Raw genomic sequence first — 20803 nt, 5'->3', positions numbered from 1 at the left:
AGGAAAAAAGAAAAAAAAGGGCAGAGGAGGATGGCGGGGGGAAGGTATGGGAAGAGCACATTGACGAGCGTTGATGGTTGAAGCAACCGTTGAAGCTGTGCGCATGTATGAAGTACGCAGCTGCTTCAACAATGCCCCAACAGTTGTCCGTAGCCACCCAGCTCGGATCCAGGAGTTTCATGATGTGGTGTTTTCAAAGACAGCCTGCAGCAACTCACCTCCCAGAATGTTCAAAAAGTCCATGTCAGAACTGGCATCTTGCGCTGTTTCCTTCTTGACTGTGTTGTCCTCCAGCGAGTCAAAGTTGGGCAGATTGAGATCGCCGAACTTGTCGAAATCGAAGAATTCGGTATTGGTGAAGAGCGACAGTTCATCCTCGAGGTTGTATGAATCTTGATGTTGCTGCTGAAGGGCCTGATCGTATGGCGAAGGAATGGCATTCAAATCATCGAGATATTGGGAGAAGTTGGGGGCCCGACGGCCGTTGAATCCGGACATGATGTGTTTTTGAGGCTTTACGGGCCTCTTTTCCTGAGATCCGGCGATGAGAGTGTTGAAAATTGTAGTCAAGTTTCGTAGTTTCTATATCGAAATCCCTCTCCACCGGGACACTTGGTCGTTCGATTAACACCAAGTATTCAAAAATCGTCCACGGTAACCCGTGCAGTGTATTCGTAGTGGGCGAACCAATCGATGGGGTCGCAATGCAGGCGATATGGGGTGTCGGCGGGATTTGAAGACAAGACAGGAGAAGACAAAAGGCGTGGGAAGAGTCGAGGAGAGAAGAGGGTCGAGTCAAGTTTGGAGTGTGGGACAGCCGGAGACGAAAAAGAGTGGGAATTTGCGGCGGGGCGGGGGAATTGGAGGGAAGCCGCTGATTATTAAGTTATCGGGGGAGAAAATGCGGCACAATGGCGCCCTTTGAATAATCCCGGTGACTAACCGTCCCATTCATTCATTCCTGCTCTGCTCCGATCGCTACTGCATCATCTTGCGATCATTCACTTCAACAAGTATTTCTTTCCAGATTATTTCTAGATCTAATCTCCCCATCCGCTGGGCCCCGGAATCTGGATATCCTACAGAGTTACCCCTTCTTCCCTTGAGGCACACAGTACCTGCGCTGGTTTACTCGGGAGCCGCGTGTTGCCACCGCACAATCACTTACTCACCACTACAGTAAATGCTTTTCCGCTGATGACATCGAAGCCGAGTCATCCTCTTTCCGGTGGCCGAAGTCGGGCTTGCGGAACCAGAGAATCCCACTGCCGCCGTCCTCGCCCGGCTTGGTTTTAGGGTCCAAACCGGTTGAACTTAGGCACGACCGTGGCCACTCTCATGAAGTCAGATTGAACAAATTCCTCGCACTGGCTTATGGTCTACCAGACTTGCCTGACCGGGTGTCCGCTATGGATGCCCTGGTTGGCTCGAGGCCGATGGCTTGGCGACCTTAGTATTGTTTAGTATTATTGTTCTACTTCGGATTTTGCGCGGTTCGCGAGGAATTAATCTCCCTGCTTATAAACCACATCTCGTGTACCTGCTCGATCCAGTTAGCCAAGGGCCGACTACAAAAAGGGTAAAATTATCCGCGAGCACAACCTCGCAACCTCCCCATTAATAATCGGGATCTGCATCGTTATCGTATGAGGCTATCCACAACCTCTCTTCTATCATCCTTGCAGATATGGTATGTTCATGCATCACACGATAGTCAACGAGTAACCAATATAACCCTGTAATCACGCTATTTCCGGCATCTATAGCGCTATTCAAACATCAAATCACTGAAAAGAGGAGTAGTGAGATGATCGACTTGGAATGCGGGAGCCCCTGCGCTGCCAACCGCACTAAGATAAGACCACTCTTGTGATCCTATCTGCACGTGATGCTGTTTGTTGATGCCCCAGGAACCACACCGCAATCCCGGAGCTTCGCGCCGCATTCATCCAATATATCCAATCCCCAACTCAGTAAAGTAACCACTCAGCCCTGCCAAGCTGACGAGTCGTTACTCTACGGACCTACTTAATAGGTCTTCCATCAACACCCACACGCAATGGCCCGCCTAAAGTCCGTCCGCGCGCCCACAACCGCCAGTTTACCCAGCAATCTCCGCATCCCCTCCTCCACGCCGTCCTTAGTCAAAGCTTTTGGCAAGCTCACCCGGCAGGCACTGCTGGATCTTGCGTTTCAATGGCTCGACGATCGCAACCTGCAGGCTTTCCCACCATATCTCCAAAAAGATGAAGACCGAAAAGAGGAGGAGGACGAGGGACTAAGTCCCTACCCGGCGGAGCGCACCGTCAACGACGTCCGAAACGCATACCAGGAACTGCAGCTGCGCAAAGGCGGCAAACGCGAAGTAATTGATCGCATCCTCGAAGGCGACTGGAGGCATGGCATTACCCTGCGACAACTAGCCATGGTCGACCTTCGCTACATCGACGACCACTCCTCCAGCCTCCGATGGACCGCACTGGAACTCTCCCGCATTGAAAGCCAACAACAACAACAGCAACAACAACAATCAGATTCCTCCGACCTATCCGCATGTCTCCCGCGCGTCCACGCCTCAACCTTCCTCAGCAAGCTCCAGCAACAGATCGCCCCGCTCGTAAAAGCACACTACTATCTCTCCCGCTCGACCTCCCTCCCTCTCACCTTCCTCCGCATCTTCGTCACCAACTCCCCCTACCAACATCCGCGCCAGGCCGCCGAACTCCTCACCGACTCATCGCGTGTCATCTACATCGCTTTCCCAGATAGCTGTCCCTACATATACACCTCCATTGCCTCCACCCCGGGCTCCTCAAAATCCAGCAGCGCATCCGCAACCCCCCACGCCATCGCAACCGACCCCCGCAGCCTGCAACGTCTCGTCCGCGACGCCCTCCCCAAGGCCCTCTCTCTCCCCCACCAGCGCTACACCCTCAAACCCACCTCCCTAACAGCAAAGAGTCTCCAAGCGCTCCTCTCCCTCCGCGGCCCCGGCCGCGCCAACCAATCCACCGGCGCATTCAGCATCTTCGCCGACGCCGCCCTCGAAGGAAGTCCCCTGGACCCTCGACCATCCAGCACCGTCACTCCAGAAGAACACATGAACCATCCATCGCACCACAAGGAGAACCAACACCCAGACGACGCAGACACTTCCACCTCTAAACCACCCAAACGACCCAACACCGACCACGAAGACCCCCGCGTCTTCAAAAAACGAACCCTAACCGTACAATCCCGCTTCGGTACCTCCGCATCTCTATCCTCCGCTCCTCTCGACCGTCTCGATATCCGTCTCCTCGATCCCCCAACCTCCACATCCACAACATCATCATCAACAACACCGACCCTCTCCCTCACCTTCACCGGCACAGACGTCATCAGCGGATTCCGCAAACTAGCCGAAACCGGCATCATCAATGCAGAAAAGATGCCTTCGTGGATGACGGGCGAAGAAGCAGTGAGTGTAGCTGCTGTTCGTCGGGGTCGGCGGGTCGTGAAGGATAGTGGATGATTATGATGGCATACACGCATTTATTCATCATTCATTCGTCCTTTCATCCTCGGTAGTGGCTGTCTGGGTGTCACTCGCCCAGATACAGACACTTAGCTAGTGGTCTGGAGGGGCTGAATACCTACCTCTTATTCCCATGTAGTGGGAGTGTGTGCCCGGGGTTCAACTTATGGACATATTCGTCCACATGTCTGTGTGGCCAATACGGACTCCTGACTTAACGGTGTGGTTGGCTCGAGCATGGTATATAGTATCGTAGATTTTGGACACTCATCTGTTAAGATGGACTAGTTGTTTGCCGGCAATGGCTTGGCCGTTGTCTATCTAGCAAGAATTATTACTCAGGGTCGCTGGAAAGACCCTAGACAATGGGGAGAGCTCCAGATCTATCTGCACATGAAGCGGAATCTATGTTTGATGCAATTGGCATCTCATTGTTGGATTGAGCTGAATGTGCTACCATATTACCCATTTGGAAAGAATAATACTAATGTATTGATATGATCGAAGAGCATGCCCTGGGTATCAATCTTAGACTTGCGACGCTTATAACAACCCGAAAAACAATCAACCGTGCCAGACGGACAAACTTCATCATCAATATCGTCTTCCGTAGCCCCACGCACCTCTACCACGTCGCGAACCATAAGGATACGATTGCTGGCGCACCCAGTAAGGATGATATGTTGAACAATCTATGCCCAAACCCGTCAGTATCAGCCTACACGAAGGCAGCAAACAAATAAAAGTGAGAATCACAGGGTTGGTCTCATACCACGAATGCCAGACAGGCCAATCTGGTCAGCCACATTGACGTAGCCATCGGAATCTACACTGGCCCCTTTGACCAGTTCGTCAAGGTTCAAGTTAGCAGCATCTGCTTGCCAAGGAGAACGGCTACGTGAAAGTGTCAGCTATGCCTTTTACTCTTACCCTCGATGTGGAACATACCAATAGACGCATCTCACTCCTTGAGCTTGCTGAGTTGCGGCCCATTTCTGGAAACAAGTCTTGTGTATATTGTTTCCGCATGCTGCTCGGCACCAGACTATCTCTTCCTTGTCGGGTTCAAACTCCATGAAGCAGATCGGGCAGTCCCCTTCAACAGGCTTCCTGTTCCCATCTTTGTTCTCTTCAGCGTTGGACTGCTCGCGGCTGATGGGAGAGCCGTTGTACATCTCTCGAAGTTCCTATGGCATAACCCTTAGCAATGCACCCCCATTTGTTCACCACCCTGCAAACTTACCGACGACAAGAATGCTAACTGATACTGAAGATGCTGGGGCGCTCTAAGGGCCTTGACTAGAACTTCACAGGACAAACTAATCAGCGACTCGGACATTGCAGGAACATCGAGCAGAGAGACGAGTGTGCGGGGTAGTCTGTCAAAGCAAGGGACTCGACGTACCATAACAGATATGTTTGCATTGATTCCCTTTTCGAGCATCCGGACAGCTGCAGGTTGGCACCTTCCCTATCGTTGTCTTGTAGATGTTGCCAGTGGTGCCGACGATGTCGAAAGAGATCTCGGGCGCACCGTCGACTTCTGTGACAGCATGTCCGACAACAAACATCCTGTAGAAGGATACACATTAGCTTTCTAGACTATCCGAAGATGGGTACCGATCATACCGCTGGGATAGCGCACGCGCCGCTCTATCAAGGTATGAACTGGGAGGGTGGCTGCGGAATCTTCTTAGTCGGCGTTCAGGAGCTGGTTCATCATATGATGCTGGTGCTCGAGCTCTTTTTTTAGGCGGGCTAGGAGTTTCGCCAGTCAGATCGACCACCTCGACAGAATCTTTGGTAGGAACATTTGGAGCTGATCGACGCGACTTCTTTGATGATGTGCTTGGTGTGACATTCTGATCATTCGCTTTTCGCTTTCTGGACGACGTGGGGGTGCTTGCCACAGCTCTTGAGCGTGTAGCCCGAGCGTCTGTCGGTGTGGAGGCGCTCGCATGCTGCTGACGAGAGGGGGTCGTACGTGTCACTCCCATCCTAAACCCAGAAGCTATTCTAGGCCAGATGCTTGACAGAGTGAGAAAGGAGACGTAGCAAGACAAAGAACAGTCGCGGTGGCGGCTTCCGTAGTATGGAGTAAACGACCCCTAATCGATAAGCAATCAGATCAGATCATGACATAATCAGGCTAGTCCCAAAAGGAAATGACAGATCTGGGAGAAGCCGTGATCTATGACCTGCCTAGCATCAATATCTACTGAATATGCCCCATTGACGCTCCTAGGGATGTTTCGGATGTCTCCATTTGCCTGATGGGAGTAAGAAATTGGAGCTATCAACTCAAGTCTCACCAGGGATGATCCAATAGTTCGTGAATACCGATGCGGAGGTTTGCTCGGTTTGCCCCATTTGGCTTGTTTGCCTGAAGCTAGTGCGGCGCTGATAACGACGGAATGACGCCGCGTCTGGCTCTGGTTCAACTCGCAATCACATCCCTCCATGGCACGCCCTCGCGCTCACTCGGGCGCTGATGCCCCTAAAGAGCCACATGCAGTCTCTCTCAAAGGTACGCTTTGCCGGACACCCTTATACTGCGGTACCTTGGCTGATCTTGTCCAGTATTGCGGTAAGCACCGAACATCATCCGACGGCTCCGCTCGTTCCTGACCGTGCAAGGCTATCGCGACCTTCCTTATCCTATCAGTATCCCCTCCCGGCGGCAGACACGAAGATCTCAAGCAAAGCATCACTCAGCTATCCCGCCGATAATGTTGACGACCAGTTCATCCTCACTCCCAATGTACGAAGACCGTCCAGGATGAAGTTGTGATCTCACTGACTGTCCGACAAGTTAACCCTACCGCCGGCTTTTGGGTCTGCATATGTGGGCGAGACATTTGCATGCACCCTCAGCGCGAACAATGAATTACCGGATGAGGAGACGTCGCGCGTCGTCACATCGGTTCGTATAGTTGCAGAGATGCAAACACCATCGCAGGTAGCGGCGTTAGACCTAGAACCGGCCGAAGACACGGCTTCGAAGGACGGGGTCCAGAAGGGCCATTCACTACAGAAAATAGTACGGTTTGATCTCAAGGAGGAAGGGAATCACATCCTGGCGGTTAGCGTCAGCTACACGGAGACATTGATTGGGTCGGACGCGCAAGCAGCCAGCGGGCGCGTGAGAACTTTCCGCAAGCTCTATCAGTTCGTGGCACAGCCCTGTTTGAGTGTGCGAACCAAGTCTTCAGAGCTGGCGCCCCTGGAAGTCGAGAACAAGACACTCGGACCATATGGCAAGACCCGGCTGCTCCGGTTTGCTCTGGAAGCACAACTAGAGAATGTAGGCGATGGTCCTGTTGTGGTCAAGGTTCGTTCGAACACAAATCATAGCCAAAGTGCAGACACCTCCTGGGCGACATGCTAATCTTGACAGCAAACGAGGCTCAATCCGAAACCGCCATTCAAGGCCGTATCTCTCAATTGGGATCTACAAGGACCGGATCAAGCGGATCCGCGGCCACCGACTCTACATCCGCGGGATGTCTTGCAGGTCGCATTCCTTGTCGAGCAAGAAGAAGGCCAACAGGAAGGGCTGGAGACCCTGCAGAAGGACATGAAACGCGACGGACGCGCAGTGCTGGGCCAGCTGTCGATCGAGTGGAGAGGCGCGATGGGCGACAAAGGATTCCTAACGACGGGTAATTTGATGACGCGAAGACGGGCATGAGACAGACCAATCGGACGTAATATTTCCTGCTTACTGTCTCTCTGCTGCGTACCTGAATTGCAGCGGGCTTTTTCCTTGGCCTTTGGCCCCCTTGTGTAACAACACACACACATTCCAGACACTGCAGCCAGCGCAGATCCCGAAGAACCCCCAACTCTCTCTGTCTGTCTGTGTGTGTGGCAGTCTGAAGACTCACAAGCTCACCGGTGATTTTCCTCAACCAATCACCGACTCCACGGAGGCATGCATCAGCGCTGAAGATGAATGGATGAGACGGGAGCCAAGCGGATGTTGCACGGATGCGAACCTTCTCAGGGCAGCCAATCCCAATCCCCTAGCTTACGACACTTTGCGTGGTGGTTACACACGTTTAAACGGGGACAAAGAAAGCGACGAGACTAGCTACCAACGGCACATCATATGTTCGGGGGCTTATCTAGTACTAGTATAGGTAGGGCGTACAGAAGAAACAAAACCAAAAGAAGGTACCTTCCGACGGCGCCGCCCCCGTTAACGCCGACGGAAGCTTGGCCGTAACTCAGCCCATTCCATTTCTTTTCTATCTATAGATAGGTTCGTTCCTAACGAGGAAGGAGTCGTTGGATTATATCCCTTTACTTATTAATGGATGGATGAGCCACCAACAACCAGCCATGTGCTATTTGTGCAACACAGTCAGCACCGTAGTTGATCGTCAATCAGCCAACCCATCCAACCTCCTGTAACTCATCAAAAACTAGCTAAAACTACAGTAGGAAGAACTTGATCCTGAACCTAAAGATAACATGATATTCTCCCCGGGGCAGGGGGGCCGAGACCTACGTACCCATCCATCCATCCAACCGTCCCCACGGACCACCGGTCGGGAGGGAGGAAAAAGGGAAAGTCTACTCAGGTCTAGATAGGCCTAGGTGAACCTAAATTTACCTCAACTTGAAAACTATCAACCGTTGTGTCCACTCACTGCCCTGAAAATAAATAGAATCATAGAATAAAATAGAACCAGGCTGTTACTCGCAGGTTCACGGTTGGTTTGTTCGGCATTTGGGATGTTCTAGCCCGCAGACAAGAATAATGCTAGACTGGACTGACTAGTACGGAGTTGGTTTGGGTTTTTTTCCCTTGGCCTTGCATGGATGGGATGCCGAATTGAACGAAGGGAAGAAATAAAGAAAGAAATAAAGATTGAGAAATTACTTAGTTATTGACAATGGCATTCATTCGTTCGTTCATTAAACAGGGTTAGGTTATATTTAGTTCTAAGATGTCTTATATTGTTGACTCACTGGAGTGTTTTCCTCATCTCCTGACAGTTCGTATCTGTATCTAGGACATGTCTCGAAACTCAGAGACATCATTGCTATAATAAGGGATATATCCGGATACTTTATCCACTACCAATTATACAACATGATAGTCAGTATCATGAGTGGGTGAAGAGCAGATCTCGCTCACAGGTCCAGAACATGCGCCTATACCTGCTGTATACTACTTATACTATACGGTGTGCTTTGCTGCAGGTGCTGTGGGCGCGCGGGCGCTGTTCCCGTCCCAGCCAACTCAACTCAACTCACCACCGACTGGAAAACCCCCCCCCTTTCTTCAACTTTTTTTTTTCAGTTATCTATCAATTAATTATCTACTCTATCTGCAGAATAGCTTATTAGATAAAACACTGTTACTTTATCCCTTCCAATCTCACTATGTAAAAAGTATTATGTAACTCCAAGTTCGAAACAGTCTAGTCACCGCCCCTCCGGCCCTGTCAGAGGGCACGTCAGTCGAATGTCCACAGCGGGACGGTCCTAGATAGTAAGTATTATTGATAATAAATTAAGGTGGTTTTTAGTATGTAAGTAGTATTTTATCTAGATTTCTATCTATGGGTCCGTAGAAGAGGGTAGAATAGTCCAGGGAAAAGTTTAATAACTAGAAATGCGGGAAAGAGAAATTTTATGCAGTCGTCAATACTCTCTCTCTGTATTATAGTAGTGTAGGTAGTCTCCAGTATGTAAGTAGTAGATCGATCGGAATATCACCGCCTTTCTTTCTTTCTTTTGTGTCTACAAGGCAGGCGGCGTAGGGTTGAAGAAGAAAATGAATTAGAATAGGAAGAAAACCCTGAAGCAACCAACCAACTAACTACTGTAAAATGCTTGGCTGGTTTGGGCTTGGTTTGTTTGGTCTGCTGCATCAATCATGCGGGTAAGCAAGTCCGGGGAAGTAGGGCTATGCAAGGAACCATTATTGGAACTTTCTCTTTGGTTTCTTTTTCTTTCTTTCTTCTCTTTCCTACTTTCCTTCTGAAGTGAAGATGGGCTGGGAAGGCTGAGATTGCTGCCCATATGTGGCTTAAGATGTATGCATGTATGATGAAAACCTACACATCGATTGCTGCAGGGGTTCGTCTACTTACTGTACTAGCCACCTGTTTTATGATTTTCTTTTTGCCTTTGGTGGTGGTGGTGGTGGGTACATACTTTAGTGTTTGGTGGCGGCCTGAGAGGAATGAGTGAGTGGTGGCTTGTTTTCCTTATGTAGATAGTAGTATACAGCACTTGTTTAGATAATATGCATGAGATGTTCTTCTTACGCTGAGCCCTATAAGCCCGGAGTTAAGGGGCACTGGTTGGATTAAGTTTAAAATGGTGAAACTGGTTCATCAATCGCCGGTGTCTTATCTATTCTGTGACGGGGTGATGTTACTCCATTAGGTATGGTGCGTGAGTTTGAGAACGAATCCATGTGTCGACAATATAAGGATAGTGCTCATCGTAATAGGTTTTGATTAGAATTCATCATTTCTTGCTCAAATTTAATACCTGGTCTCGTCTCGGAGTGTCGACCGGCGAAATAGATTTTGGCACCGGATTATCGTCATTGCTTCGGCTCCACATGGATCATCAACGCAACCCCGGGCCATTTCTACTTGGAGTTCTCGGGTGATCGGGTGTAAAAATCCAAAGGATCGACCTCCTTTTTTAATTTTTTTTTTTTTTTTTTTTGGTCAGAGGTAAATACGAGAAAATCTGCATCCAGAATCGTGCTGAAATTATTGTGCCCACAAGATCAGTGAATTATCTTGTTAACAGAAACTGGGTTTGGTATGCACATCGGTCCTTTGCAATTTATTCCCACAATGCGGAAGTGAGAACCTCGGCTGTCTTGGTCCAGAGATTGTCGCAGCTTTTTCCCCCTTTCAGGAACCGCCCTCCAGTTTCAGCTCCAACATTTCTGGATCCATGGGATTCCAGGCTGCGATGCTGGTCCTCCAATCATCGTCTGTCATGGCGATCTCCGAACTCTGGTTGGCACTTACCTACCTATTCAGGAACTCCGATGTTGCTACCTTTAGTTTCCGTAGTACTTCCTTCGCTCCCCCAGGCACAGCTGGCAGGAGGCTGGCTGTGTGCGTGTGCGTATGGGTTTAGCCTTCGATTCACTGCATGGTCGAGCTTGTCGGTCGGATACACACGATGGGAGAAGCGATAACCTACTGTGTGTCCACTGAATGTATAATAATAATAATAATAATCATAATAGTGGCCTCGAAATCCCGCATTTTCTTCGGAGCCGCTCCACATGGTCTCTCTCCTCTCAGCCCCAAAACTTTCAACCCTCGGCGGCCGTAACGATAAGAGAAGACGTAATGGTCTGTGTTTTCCATGGTTATCCCGAACGGTAGTTCTCTTGCAGAGATCCAACGAGGGCCATTCAGGAGCAAAGAGTCGCCGGTGAGCCAAGCCATTTGTGCGCGACGGGCTCCACTGAGGGCCCAGCGATTGATATGCTGCCGTACCTGTCCCTCACAGATGCGATGCGATGCAAGTCCCTCTGTGCTCCGGATGCCTAGCTGTACTCAGTGAGTTATGTACATACCATTGAGGAGTTATACCGAGTACCACAGTAGTCCTTGGTAGGAGGAGGCAGAGGCAGCTACACCCAAGCATTGGTCCGTCCTATCAGCTACCTTGCTTTTCTTTTCCTGCCCTGACCAGGCAGGCAAGCGGATCCAGAGATCCTCGTAACACAGCTGATGCCGGGAGTTGCTGCTGCATGGCTGTGGATGGCGGTTGGCGGGACGCACCCAACCATGCACACTTGCAGTAGTTCATGGTTGCGCCCGGGACTTGGGGGGTGGAAAGGTTGTTGGTACCTGGGGACTGCGTCTGCCTACTAGATAGTAGGTGAGCGGCATTAGTACTCTCGTAGTAGCAGGAGGATGTTCCACCGATTTGTTGTATTCCGGTTCCAATCTGGGCAGAGCTGCACGTTTATTTGTTATTTTCTTTTCTCTGGCTGCACATTGCTTTTGCCCTGCCTGTTTCTATCGCCTCTCCCTTTTCCGTCCAATTTCTTTGTTTGACATGAACCACATGTAGTTGATATTCCAACCATTTGGTGGGCTTTCTTTTCCTAGCTTTTTTTCTTCCTTTTAAAAAAAAAAAAAAGCTAGATGTGGAATATCCGATCAACTCTTGGAGCATACTTCACTAGGTAAAAAGGAGGAAATTCAAGGAAGTGACTGAAGTGACTGATCTGGTTGTAGTGCGTGTGCGCAGGAGAGCGGAGGGAACGGAGTGGACAGACAGTGTAGTAGTAGTAATAGTAGCAGTCGGACAGTCTAGCAGATCACCGTGAAGGGGAAGAGGAGGGAGGGAGGAGGGGGGAAACACACGGGGGGTGCCGGGGCTGGATTGGACTTTTGGCAGCCGTTTCGCTTTCCCCCCCTTCCCAATGTCTACGCAACCATCCGTCTGCGTGGTGAGTCTAGTTCAAAAATAAAAAATATATATTATAAAATATTAAGGCAGAAGAAATTCACGACCATTGAAGTCAAGCAAGAATTAAGGAAAAAAAATGATTATCAGAAGTAAAAAGAAATAAAGAAGGTTAGGAGTCTTTTTAAAAAAAAAATTAAGGAACCATAACTTAACTTTCTTCCCATTCCTACACAAAGAGACACCTGTCAAAGCATTCCTCCTTTTCCAGTTTGTCTCTCTTTTCCCTTTCCCTCTTGGCCCCCTCACCTGTCTCTCTCTCTCTTCCTCGCTCTCGCTCTTCTCCCTCCTCCGCTAACCGACACTCCTTTTTTTCTTGTCAATGCGTAGATCAACCTTTCGGATCGTCTCCTCTCTTCAGCATCTGCCTTCCTGCAATTCGTCCTTCTATTCCCCTCTTTGCATCTGCACCGACGCTTGAGAACCCCAGCCATCCTGCCGTTCGCGTTCGCGACAGCGTCGCATTTCTAGACTTATGCGTTCTAGTTGCTAATACTACTGTCTTCACCACCCGCCCGTGTTCTGCAACCCCCCTCCACCCCCCTAATTACTGAAAATTCTCCCCCTCCCTACTGTTGATGTTCCTGGGAACTTCAGAACATCTAGGAATTGCATTTACTCTATGCTGTGACGAACTCGACGAATTGTGACGATTGATGAGTACAACCCTGCGATCTCTCAGCGACGATTCGACGAGATGCCTTTCTCCTCCTCCTCCTCTTCCTCCTCTTCCCCGCCCGAAGCGTCCACCACCCCGCTCGCCGACTACTTCTGGATCGCTGGTGTGGATGGAACAGAGGTCTTGGAAACCTATCGCAGATTAGGGGATGAATACCGTGCCAACAATGCCACTTCTCCGGGCCCCGCCGTTACAGATACCATCGAGGAAGATGCCGATGCCGAGGAGGATTCTCATCTGGACAGTCTCTCCCGTCCCATTTCCATGGCCGGGAACCGTACCTCCTTCCAGCGCTTCTCCATGCGCTCGGTCGATCCCGAACCCAACGAGAATGGCACCCACAGCAACCGCAGTAGTATGACAATTAAGGGTGCCCCTTCTCCTCGGGGCTCCTCCTTCCTTGAAGACTTCGACTTTGACAAAGCGCTGTTCAAGTTCGCGTCGGAGAGGGAGTCATTTCTGTCGGATCTCAATGTCAGCGCGGGCGCAATCACCCCCTCGACTCGTCCCAGGTCCAGATTACGCACCCAGAAGATCGTCTCCGAGGAGACCCCACAGCCTGCGGGCCTGCTCCGGTCTAGTATAGGTAGTGTGCGGCGGCACATGGCATTCCGCGATATGAACAGTATGAAGCGGCAACCCTCGATTGCTCGTCAAGGTGAGTAGAGATCCTGGTGGGGTGAATGAAGGGGGGAGGCCAACATAAGGGGATTCAGCGTATAGATGGCTAATGGCGGGCATTCACAGCATCTATCCGTACCTCGCGACGTCTGAGTAATTACAACTCCGTGATACCTGTTCCGCAACCGCTCGAAATCTCTCCCACTATGCACCCCCTAAAGCGGAGGTTCGAGCCCGTCCTTCTCGACCGGTATCCGACCAAAGGCATGTCCGACGAACTGAAGCTGCGAGGAAACTTCCCGGATTATGTGCCCATGTTTGCTTTTCCGAACGATATCAACATTGTTTCGTCGGATCAAAGGCCGCGATCCACCTGGCACGGCTTCGTCATGACCACTGATAACGGCTCACGCCTGCACGCCATCTGTCTCATCATCTGGATCCCACTCAACCAGCGAGCGGCCGAAGAACTGGAGAAGCGTTGCGAGGAGTGGCGGAAGGACAACATGACCGATGAAGAGAGGGAGCTGGCGGCGAGTCTTGGTGAGAGGCTGGCAAGTGAGCGAGCTAAACTCTCTAGGCTTCTCGCTCAGCTACCCACGGTGCCTTCAGGGTCAGAGTCACGAGAGCAACTGGAAGATGAGATCAGTGCGGTGGAAGAGAAGATCACTTTAATGACTGACCTCTTGCGTCCAGTCCGTCACGGTGCAGCATCGAAGATCGAGGGTTTGACCGATGGGGATACTGGATTTTGGATCCCCCGTGCCTACGGTATCCTAGGCCGAGAGGAAAACATGACCAGCTTCTGGAAGGAATGGCTGAAGGCTGTCGTTGTTCCAATGACGGACGGCAGCCTCCAGCGGATCCCCCCAAGCTCTCCACGCATGGGCATCTGGCAACCCCTCGAGCGATATGTGATGAACTTGTGTACAGAGGCGTTTAGTCCCAACTCGTCCAAGACTCAAGTGGAGCTTGCAGTGCGCGAGTTGCGTCTTTTTGCTCGCAAGGAGGCTGCCAATGAGCTTCCGGGCTCTCGGAACACCGACCTCTATGCGCTATTCCGGGCCCTGTCGTTACAGAACATCATGATCTTGTTCGAGTACGCTCTTACGGAGTCGCGTATTATTCTCTTGTCATCCCACACATCGATGCTGTACCTGGCGACCAAGGCCATCGTTGACCTGTTGTTCCCGCTGCAGTGGGCCGGTGTTCTTATCCCTATCCTGCCCGCACGACTCATCCAGGCTCTGGAAGCCCCTTGTCCCTACATTGTAGGTATTGAGCGTCGGTACGAGAAGGTCGAGCTGCCATCAGATGACTTTGTGTTGGTCGATTTGGATGCCGACCTTATCGAAAGCACTGTTCAACCAACGCCGCTCCCCCGTCATCAGCGCAGAAAGCTGCTTTCTTTACTCCAGCTGGCGGCTCCTCATCACAGTCGGTGTGGGGTACCCACTGGGCCACCGGCATATGCTGTGGAAACATACCCCTTCGATGCATTCATGTCGGAGAACTCCTCTATTTTCTCGTCCAAGGCCCAATCGACCCAGTTGGCGAAATACGTCAGTCTTAACTCGAGCGCTTTCGGAGCCACTTCTGTAACCCCGAATACCCAGCCCCCACTCATCTTCAACGCCTATCTGCATGCTCGCTATGAGCAGGCTGCTTCAAGGGGGTATTCGTCCAAGGGCCTAGACCGGCCGGGAACTGGCTCGACGCATAAGACCGGCTCCCCGCCCTCTCCCAGGGACATCTCACCCACGTCCGGCCATTTCCCGTCGGTCTCCGGCTCCCGTGCTGATTCCGGTACGACGTTGCAGGCATCGCTGCGCGAGAAACGTTCCGGCCACTTTGATGCAGCATCTCGGCGTAGCTCGTCATTCGGGATGGACATGCGTACTGGTGTTCCACGCCGGCCCAGTGCTCCCTTCCTCGGCCACGCGCCCAATCTATCCGTTACTACATTGAACACCGACTATAACCCGGGTTCCACATATGCACCTTCGGTGTATGCACAGTCCACAGTCGCTGCGTCGACGATAGTCCCCCAGGCTTCCGCGCAGCCCATTCACAACGCAGAAGGTACCTGCTGGGTGGAGGGGCATTGCTTGCAAGTACAGCCGTGGGATGACAAAGCCACCTGTGCAATCTGTGATGACCAGGCGGAAGAAAACATGTACAAGTGTACCGCCTGTAAGACAGTGGTGCACAACCGATGCGCCCTCCAGATATGCATTGTGTGTCCGGCCGCCTTCCATCCTGAGCAAGTTCGCGCTGCGTTTGTTCGATGCTTTGCCAGCTTGTTTTACACATACAAGAAGTTTCTTCAGCCCGCCACGGGTGACAAGAAGAAAGCCGGGTTGACATATAACTTCAACATGGAAGCCTTCATGAAGAGCCTGCCCGGGGAGCATGCGGAATATATTGCTGTCCTGCAACAAACCCAAGGTAAGTCACGGCCGCTAACGACCTGATGGTTGCAAATCGCTGACGTTCACTAGGCTTTAACGAGTTTATCAGCGAACGGGAGAGAGCGAATCCCAAGTCTCGAGACCCTCGGATGGCCCTCTTTGATGAGATCATCCTGTCTAAGCGCAATCGGGGCCGGTCCTCTATTTTCTCCGGTCGTAGTATGACGGACTTCCTTTCTGACACGTCCAACCACCTCTGGAGAACCGCGAGCGCCACATCCTTTGGAGGGGGTAGTAGAAGCCAGAACAGCATGTCCGGGGACTACAGCCGGCTAGTCTCACGAGGTTTGTGGCCCGGTATTTCCCTCTTTGTGTCTCGAGCTAACCAAGGCATCAAATGACAGCACCGGCGAAGCTTGATAATAGTCTGATGAAGGAACCCCGCATGATCCATGGGGCGCCTCGGGTTTCGAAGACGGCAAATACTGCACGCAGAAAGCCGCTTCCCAAGCTCATGAACGGGCTTGCCATATCACCCCCATAAAGGAGGGGAGATCACATTGGTGGAGTGCACATTCCGAAAGATCACTATTGGATATGGCACGGCCCCGTGTGACACCAAACCGCCACGTATCTCATGTCGTATCTCTTGGTCCGGACCTATTGCTATTGCATGCGAGTAGAGACAATGTGGATACGTGCGGTGGGTTACCATTACCGCATCTCACTTACGAGTGGCCCGCGACCGTGTTTGAAACACTCGTCGCACCGTGCCTCAGATCCCGGCGCAATATGACCCCTGAATTGCAGCATTTGGTCTGCAAGCCAGGCTGAATGCTTACTAAAACTCAAACGTCTGACTGAGGGTCATGGAACGAAGGCCTCGGGTGATCTATAGCTTCACGTGAAGGGGGCCTAGTCAACCGCTCATCTTGAAGCAGGATCGCCCGGGAATCATTGGATACCATGACGGACCTCAGTTTGCGACGAGCATAATAATGATTGTCTGGCATGCCAGTCACCCGGCTTTGCAGTCGCCAGAGTACATACATCCTATGCATCATCCATGTACACATAACTACCACATACCTCCCCCATACATATGTTGCGCTGAACCCATTTGCCTGAACATGAACGAGCATCCACCGATGCTGGAACAGGTATGCATTTCTTACCTGGTGTCATTATTCGAACTTCTTTGTTGTTTTTATTTCGAAGAGCATGTTGGTTTCTGTTTCTTTCCAATACCCCCTTTTGATTGGCTGGTATTTCTTTTTAATCTATTCGAGTGCCTTTCTGGACTATTGGTGGATTCAGCCGTCATGTTACATAAGGATTCTTCTGCACCAATTGATCACTTGCCACCTGTGGTACACCGATATGCATTGAAGTATTGATGAAGTACTTTGTAGAGCCGGGCATCGGCCCTGGCTGTAAGGCTGATTGTCCTGGCCAGCTGGCCGGAACATCCGGGGAGTTAGGTCAGCTATGATGCAGCAGGGAGGGTGGAGATGGCGGCCGGTTTTAATGAACGATGCAACGTCAATTGGCCTACGGGGTACGACGCCGGGCTACTCCCCCTGCCAGGGAGTTGCGGCAGTGGGCATGTCCGAACCAACAAGAAGAGGTGTAGATAACGCTATGGGAGGGGTTTTTTCCTCGTATCATGGGAGCTTGAGGGGCGCTGGCTGGTGAGACGGATCATCCTGATAGACGCAACCGTGTCCAATGGATGGAGATGCTGGGATGCTTGGATGCTGCCTGGATCTGGGGGTGAGGGAACCGATCGACAGCGAGTGAGATATCGTTGGTTCGATGTAAATGGGGGTGTACGGAGTAGATGGACTGTTGTCGAAGTTAATCTAGAATCTTGTCTACCAGACAGACCCTGCACAGGAATTTGAGAAATGAGGATGGAAGAGGACTTACAGTAAGTATCTACTTTACTCCCGTAGTAATACAATGGAGTAGAGTCGCATTGACTGTCGGAAGAATAGCAAACCATCAGGTGAGCTCTTGAGGCTGGGGAAGCCGGGAGAGGATGAAGTCCCGCCCGTGATTGGCGGAGAAATGGCCTCCGCCCCCCCCGGTAGGCGGAGTTGGGATTCCGGGGAAATTCCTCGATTCTTTTCTCCATCGCCAATGATCCATGCCTTCTCGACGACTAGTCTCCAGCTCCAATTCTCCAAGTCTCTGCTCCCTACCGCTCTCTCTCTCATCTTGATCTGCTCCCTTTATCGGCTGAATCCCTTCTCGTCTCGTCCCGAGCAGATGTCGTTCCTTCTCTCAAGATCCTCTCTTCCTTGTCTCTTGCTTCCCCCCTCTCCCACGCTGTCTTGAATCTCTCTGTTGATCGGCGTGAAGCCCCCCTAAACCATCTGCTGCATTTTGACTCCGACATTCCGGCTATTAAACGCTAAACCCCGACGCCTGCCTGTCTTTCCGCCGGCTCTCCGTTCTTAGTAGTACTTGACTCTCCCTCCTTGTCTTGCTGGGCTTGGGGTTGTTTGTCGGTGTACTCGGCTCTGGTGCAGATATCACTTTCCCGAGTTTGGTTGGGGTTCCATCAATGCCACATACAGTACATACATACTACATTTATATCCGATCTTGACTTACTACTGCTGTTTCTGCTGCTTCTACTACCATATACTACTTTACGAACCGCTGTTGATCTTTGTTCCGTGATCTCTTCCTCCGCGGTCGACGGGAGAGTCAACGTGACGTATCTTTTTTCTTTCGACATCTAACGGTCGCATTCAAGTATGAGAACGAGCAGTATACTGCGTATGCAATGAGATGATGCAGACAGCCCTTCATCAGCCCATGGGGATGACACTCTTGGCTGATGCCGCTACTTCGTCCCTCACGGCTCTCAAAGGCTCTACCACATCTTCTGCTTTAACTTCGTTAACCGTGCCTCCGGAGCCTGCACGGACGGTCGTCACAGTCTACACTCCGGGGCAGGAGGCCATCGTTCAAGTGGTCGCGGATATCCTCGGCAAGCCATGGACCACCGAAACCTCGCTGTCTACGTTTGGCCGGGGCAGCAATGCTGTCGTCGTGGGGTTTCTCGCCACGGAAGATTCCATTCCAAGCTTACATGTGGATGACCAGACGGCCTGTGTTCTGGTCAACACGCATTGTGTCGACGATGGATCGTTTCCGGATGACGCACTCACCGAGCGCTGCCATTATGAGTTCCTGTACTCTTTGCGCAGTCCTTTCTTTCGCCGCGACCTGACGCGCTTTTTGTCGCTGATCCTGGGCCAGACTCGGCCGCATGAGGACCTGAAGACCAAGAACCGGACCAACTTCATCTCCACGACGTTTCCGGATGTGCATGCGGCCCTGCCAAACCTCGACATTCTCTCTGTGGGGTCGGATGCTGTTGAAATCCGCGTGGATCTGCTGGTCGATCCTGAACCACCCCAGGGGGCAGAGACATCCGTGCCGAGCCTTCGCTACGTAGGGCAGCAGTTGATGTTGCTTCGGCAGCATACGGAGTTGCCCATTATTTTCACCACCCGGTGCACCAAGGAGAACGGCAAGTTTCCGATGGATGACCCGATGCTTTTCTACAAATATCTCCGGCGGGCGATTCAGTGGGGAGTGGAGTACATTGATGTGGAGCTGTGGCTGCCCGAAGACATCCGGAGACGGCTGTCGGAGGTCAAAGGAAATAGCATCATCATGTCTGCGTTCCACGATTTCTCGGGGGCGTGGAAGTGGACGTCGCCAGAGGCACCCCGGATCTTTGCGGAAAGCGCCAAGTATGCGGACATTGTCAAGATGATCGCCATGGTGACTACGATCGAGGCCAACTACGAACTGGAGTACTTCCGATCGACGATCAAGGGGACCTACGGGCCCTACCCGCTCCTCTCAGCGGTCAACATGGGTCAACTGGGGCAGCTTTCGCGTGCGCTCAACACGGTGTTTTCGCCCATCACGCATCCGCTACTGCCGATGATTGCCGCGCCCGGCCAGCTGACCGCCGCCGAGATCAACGAGGCCCTCCACATCATGGGACAGCTTCCCAAGCGGGATTTGTACGCGATTGGATCCTTCCGATCCACGCCGCAATCGATGTTCATGGAGAAATGCTTCAATGAGCTCAGTCTGCCGCACACGCTGACCTCGATCGACCGGGGTCCCTCGGGCTCGATCGAGCGGGTGATCACGCAGCCGAGCTTTGGGGGAGCGTCCGTTCACCCGCCAATCACCAGTGGCACGAGCAGTATCCCAGCCATCAGCGAAGCAGCGCAAGCGATCGGGCTGGTGGATACTATCGTGGCCATGCGGGGCTCTGGGCGGCCACAGCAGGCACCATCGCCGCAACAGCAGTTGATGGGGGAGAATGCGACGTGGAAGGGAATTCGGGCGACGTTGACACGAGACTATGTGCCGTCGGCGTATCGGGGACGAGCAGCCATCATCTTAGCGGGAAGCGAGAGCGAAGCATCGGCGACGATCTTTGCGTTGCGCAGTCTGGGAGTGGGCGCGATCCACACGGTCGGGTTTCGGGCGCGCGGCCCGCTGGCGGAGGGACTGGAGCCGTTTACGTCGATCCAATCGGTGAAGATGGTGGAGCAGCCGTTTGTGATGGTGTCGGCGCTGCCCCCAGAGAAGTCACTGCTGGTGCAGCCGTTGCTGCGGCACTACCGGACGAGTGGACGCACGTCGCCGCCGTCGACTCGGGGGAAAGTGTACCTGGACTTGACGCGGGGAGAGCGCACGGGGGATCCCGTGGGGGTTGCAGTGCGAGCAGGCTGGACGGCGTATGGGATTGAAGATGTCGATGCATGGACGACGGTGGAGACACTGCGACTGCTGGTGGGACAGAATGTACCGTTTGATTTTGTACGTATGGCATCGGGACGGGTGTTTTAGGATTTTTCTTATATAGTATAGAATTGAAGCCGTATGATGAAATAAATGAACTGTATCCACTCTTGGGTAGTGGTTTGCTGCTGCTGCTGCTGCTGCTGCTTTACAACTAATGGTGTGATGAAGGCAGTGTGATGATCCAACAGACGATAGTGGATATTAAAAGCAATCACGGCAACTGGAAATAAATTAAATACTCGCAGTGCCGGGCCG

General features: G+C 51.9%; 7 protein-coding genes across 7 annotated transcripts; 4 read left to right on the top strand and 3 right to left on the bottom strand.

Moving 5' to 3' along the window:
* An04g00850 (uncharacterized protein) lies at positions 1-498 on the bottom strand (the record flags this gene model as incomplete). Its single annotated transcript, XM_059747284.1, has 2 exons — positions 1-95; positions 219-498. Coding segments are annotated over 2 exons (375 nt in total), but the record flags the coding sequence as incomplete, so codon positions are not given.
* A 1561-nt stretch (positions 499-2059) lies between these two features.
* An04g00840 (uncharacterized protein) lies at positions 2060-3514 on the top strand (the record flags this gene model as incomplete). Its single annotated transcript, XM_001401412.1, has 1 exon — positions 2060-3514. The coding sequence occupies one exon, from the start codon at positions 2060-2062 to the stop codon at positions 3512-3514; it is 1455 nt and encodes a 484-aa protein (XP_001401449.1).
* Positions 3515-4269: 755 nt separating this feature from the next.
* On the bottom strand, positions 4270-5979 carry An04g00830 (uncharacterized protein; the record flags this gene model as incomplete). Its single annotated transcript, XM_059747283.1, has 6 exons — positions 4270-4411; positions 4466-4704; positions 4761-4816; positions 4923-5089; positions 5147-5625; positions 5830-5979. 6 exons carry the CDS (start codon positions 5977-5979, stop codon positions 4270-4272), a joined length of 1233 nt encoding a protein of 410 aa, XP_059600454.1.
* Positions 5980-6458: 479 nt separating this feature from the next.
* An04g00820 (uncharacterized protein) lies at positions 6459-7659 on the top strand (the record flags this gene model as incomplete). The annotated part of the gene is made up of 3 exons (XM_059747282.1): positions 6459-6821; positions 6872-7179; positions 7392-7659. The coding sequence occupies 3 exons, from the start codon at positions 6459-6461 to the stop codon at positions 7657-7659; spliced, it is 939 nt and encodes a 312-aa protein (XP_059600453.1).
* A 3042-nt stretch (positions 7660-10701) lies between these two features.
* An04g00810 (hypothetical protein) lies at positions 10702-11323 on the bottom strand (the record flags this gene model as incomplete). Its single annotated transcript, XM_059747281.1, has 2 exons — positions 10702-11066; positions 11179-11323. The coding sequence occupies 2 exons, from the start codon at positions 11321-11323 to the stop codon at positions 10702-10704; spliced, it is 510 nt and encodes a 169-aa protein (XP_059600452.1).
* A 1363-nt stretch (positions 11324-12686) lies between these two features.
* Positions 12687-16534, top strand: An04g00800 (uncharacterized protein; the record flags this gene model as incomplete). Its single annotated transcript, XM_059747280.1, has 4 exons — positions 12687-13326; positions 13416-15737; positions 15791-16045; positions 16137-16534. The coding sequence occupies 4 exons, from the start codon at positions 12687-12689 to the stop codon at positions 16532-16534; spliced, it is 3615 nt and encodes a 1204-aa protein (XP_059600451.1).
* Positions 16535-18502: 1968 nt separating this feature from the next.
* Positions 18503-20711, top strand: An04g00790 (uncharacterized protein; the record flags this gene model as incomplete). Its single annotated transcript, XM_001401407.3, has 2 exons — positions 18503-20563; positions 20664-20711. 2 exons carry the CDS (start codon positions 18503-18505, stop codon positions 20709-20711), a joined length of 2109 nt encoding a protein of 702 aa, XP_001401444.3.
* Positions 20712-20803: the final 92 nt, after the last annotated feature.

This window comes from Aspergillus niger (assembly GCF_000002855.4).
Source record: "Aspergillus niger supercontig An04".
Classification (NCBI taxonomy): Eukaryota; Fungi; Ascomycota; class Eurotiomycetes; order Eurotiales; family Aspergillaceae; genus Aspergillus; species Aspergillus niger.
Note: the sequence above shows the minus strand (reverse complement) of the source record. Positions and strands in the feature narration are given on the sequence as shown.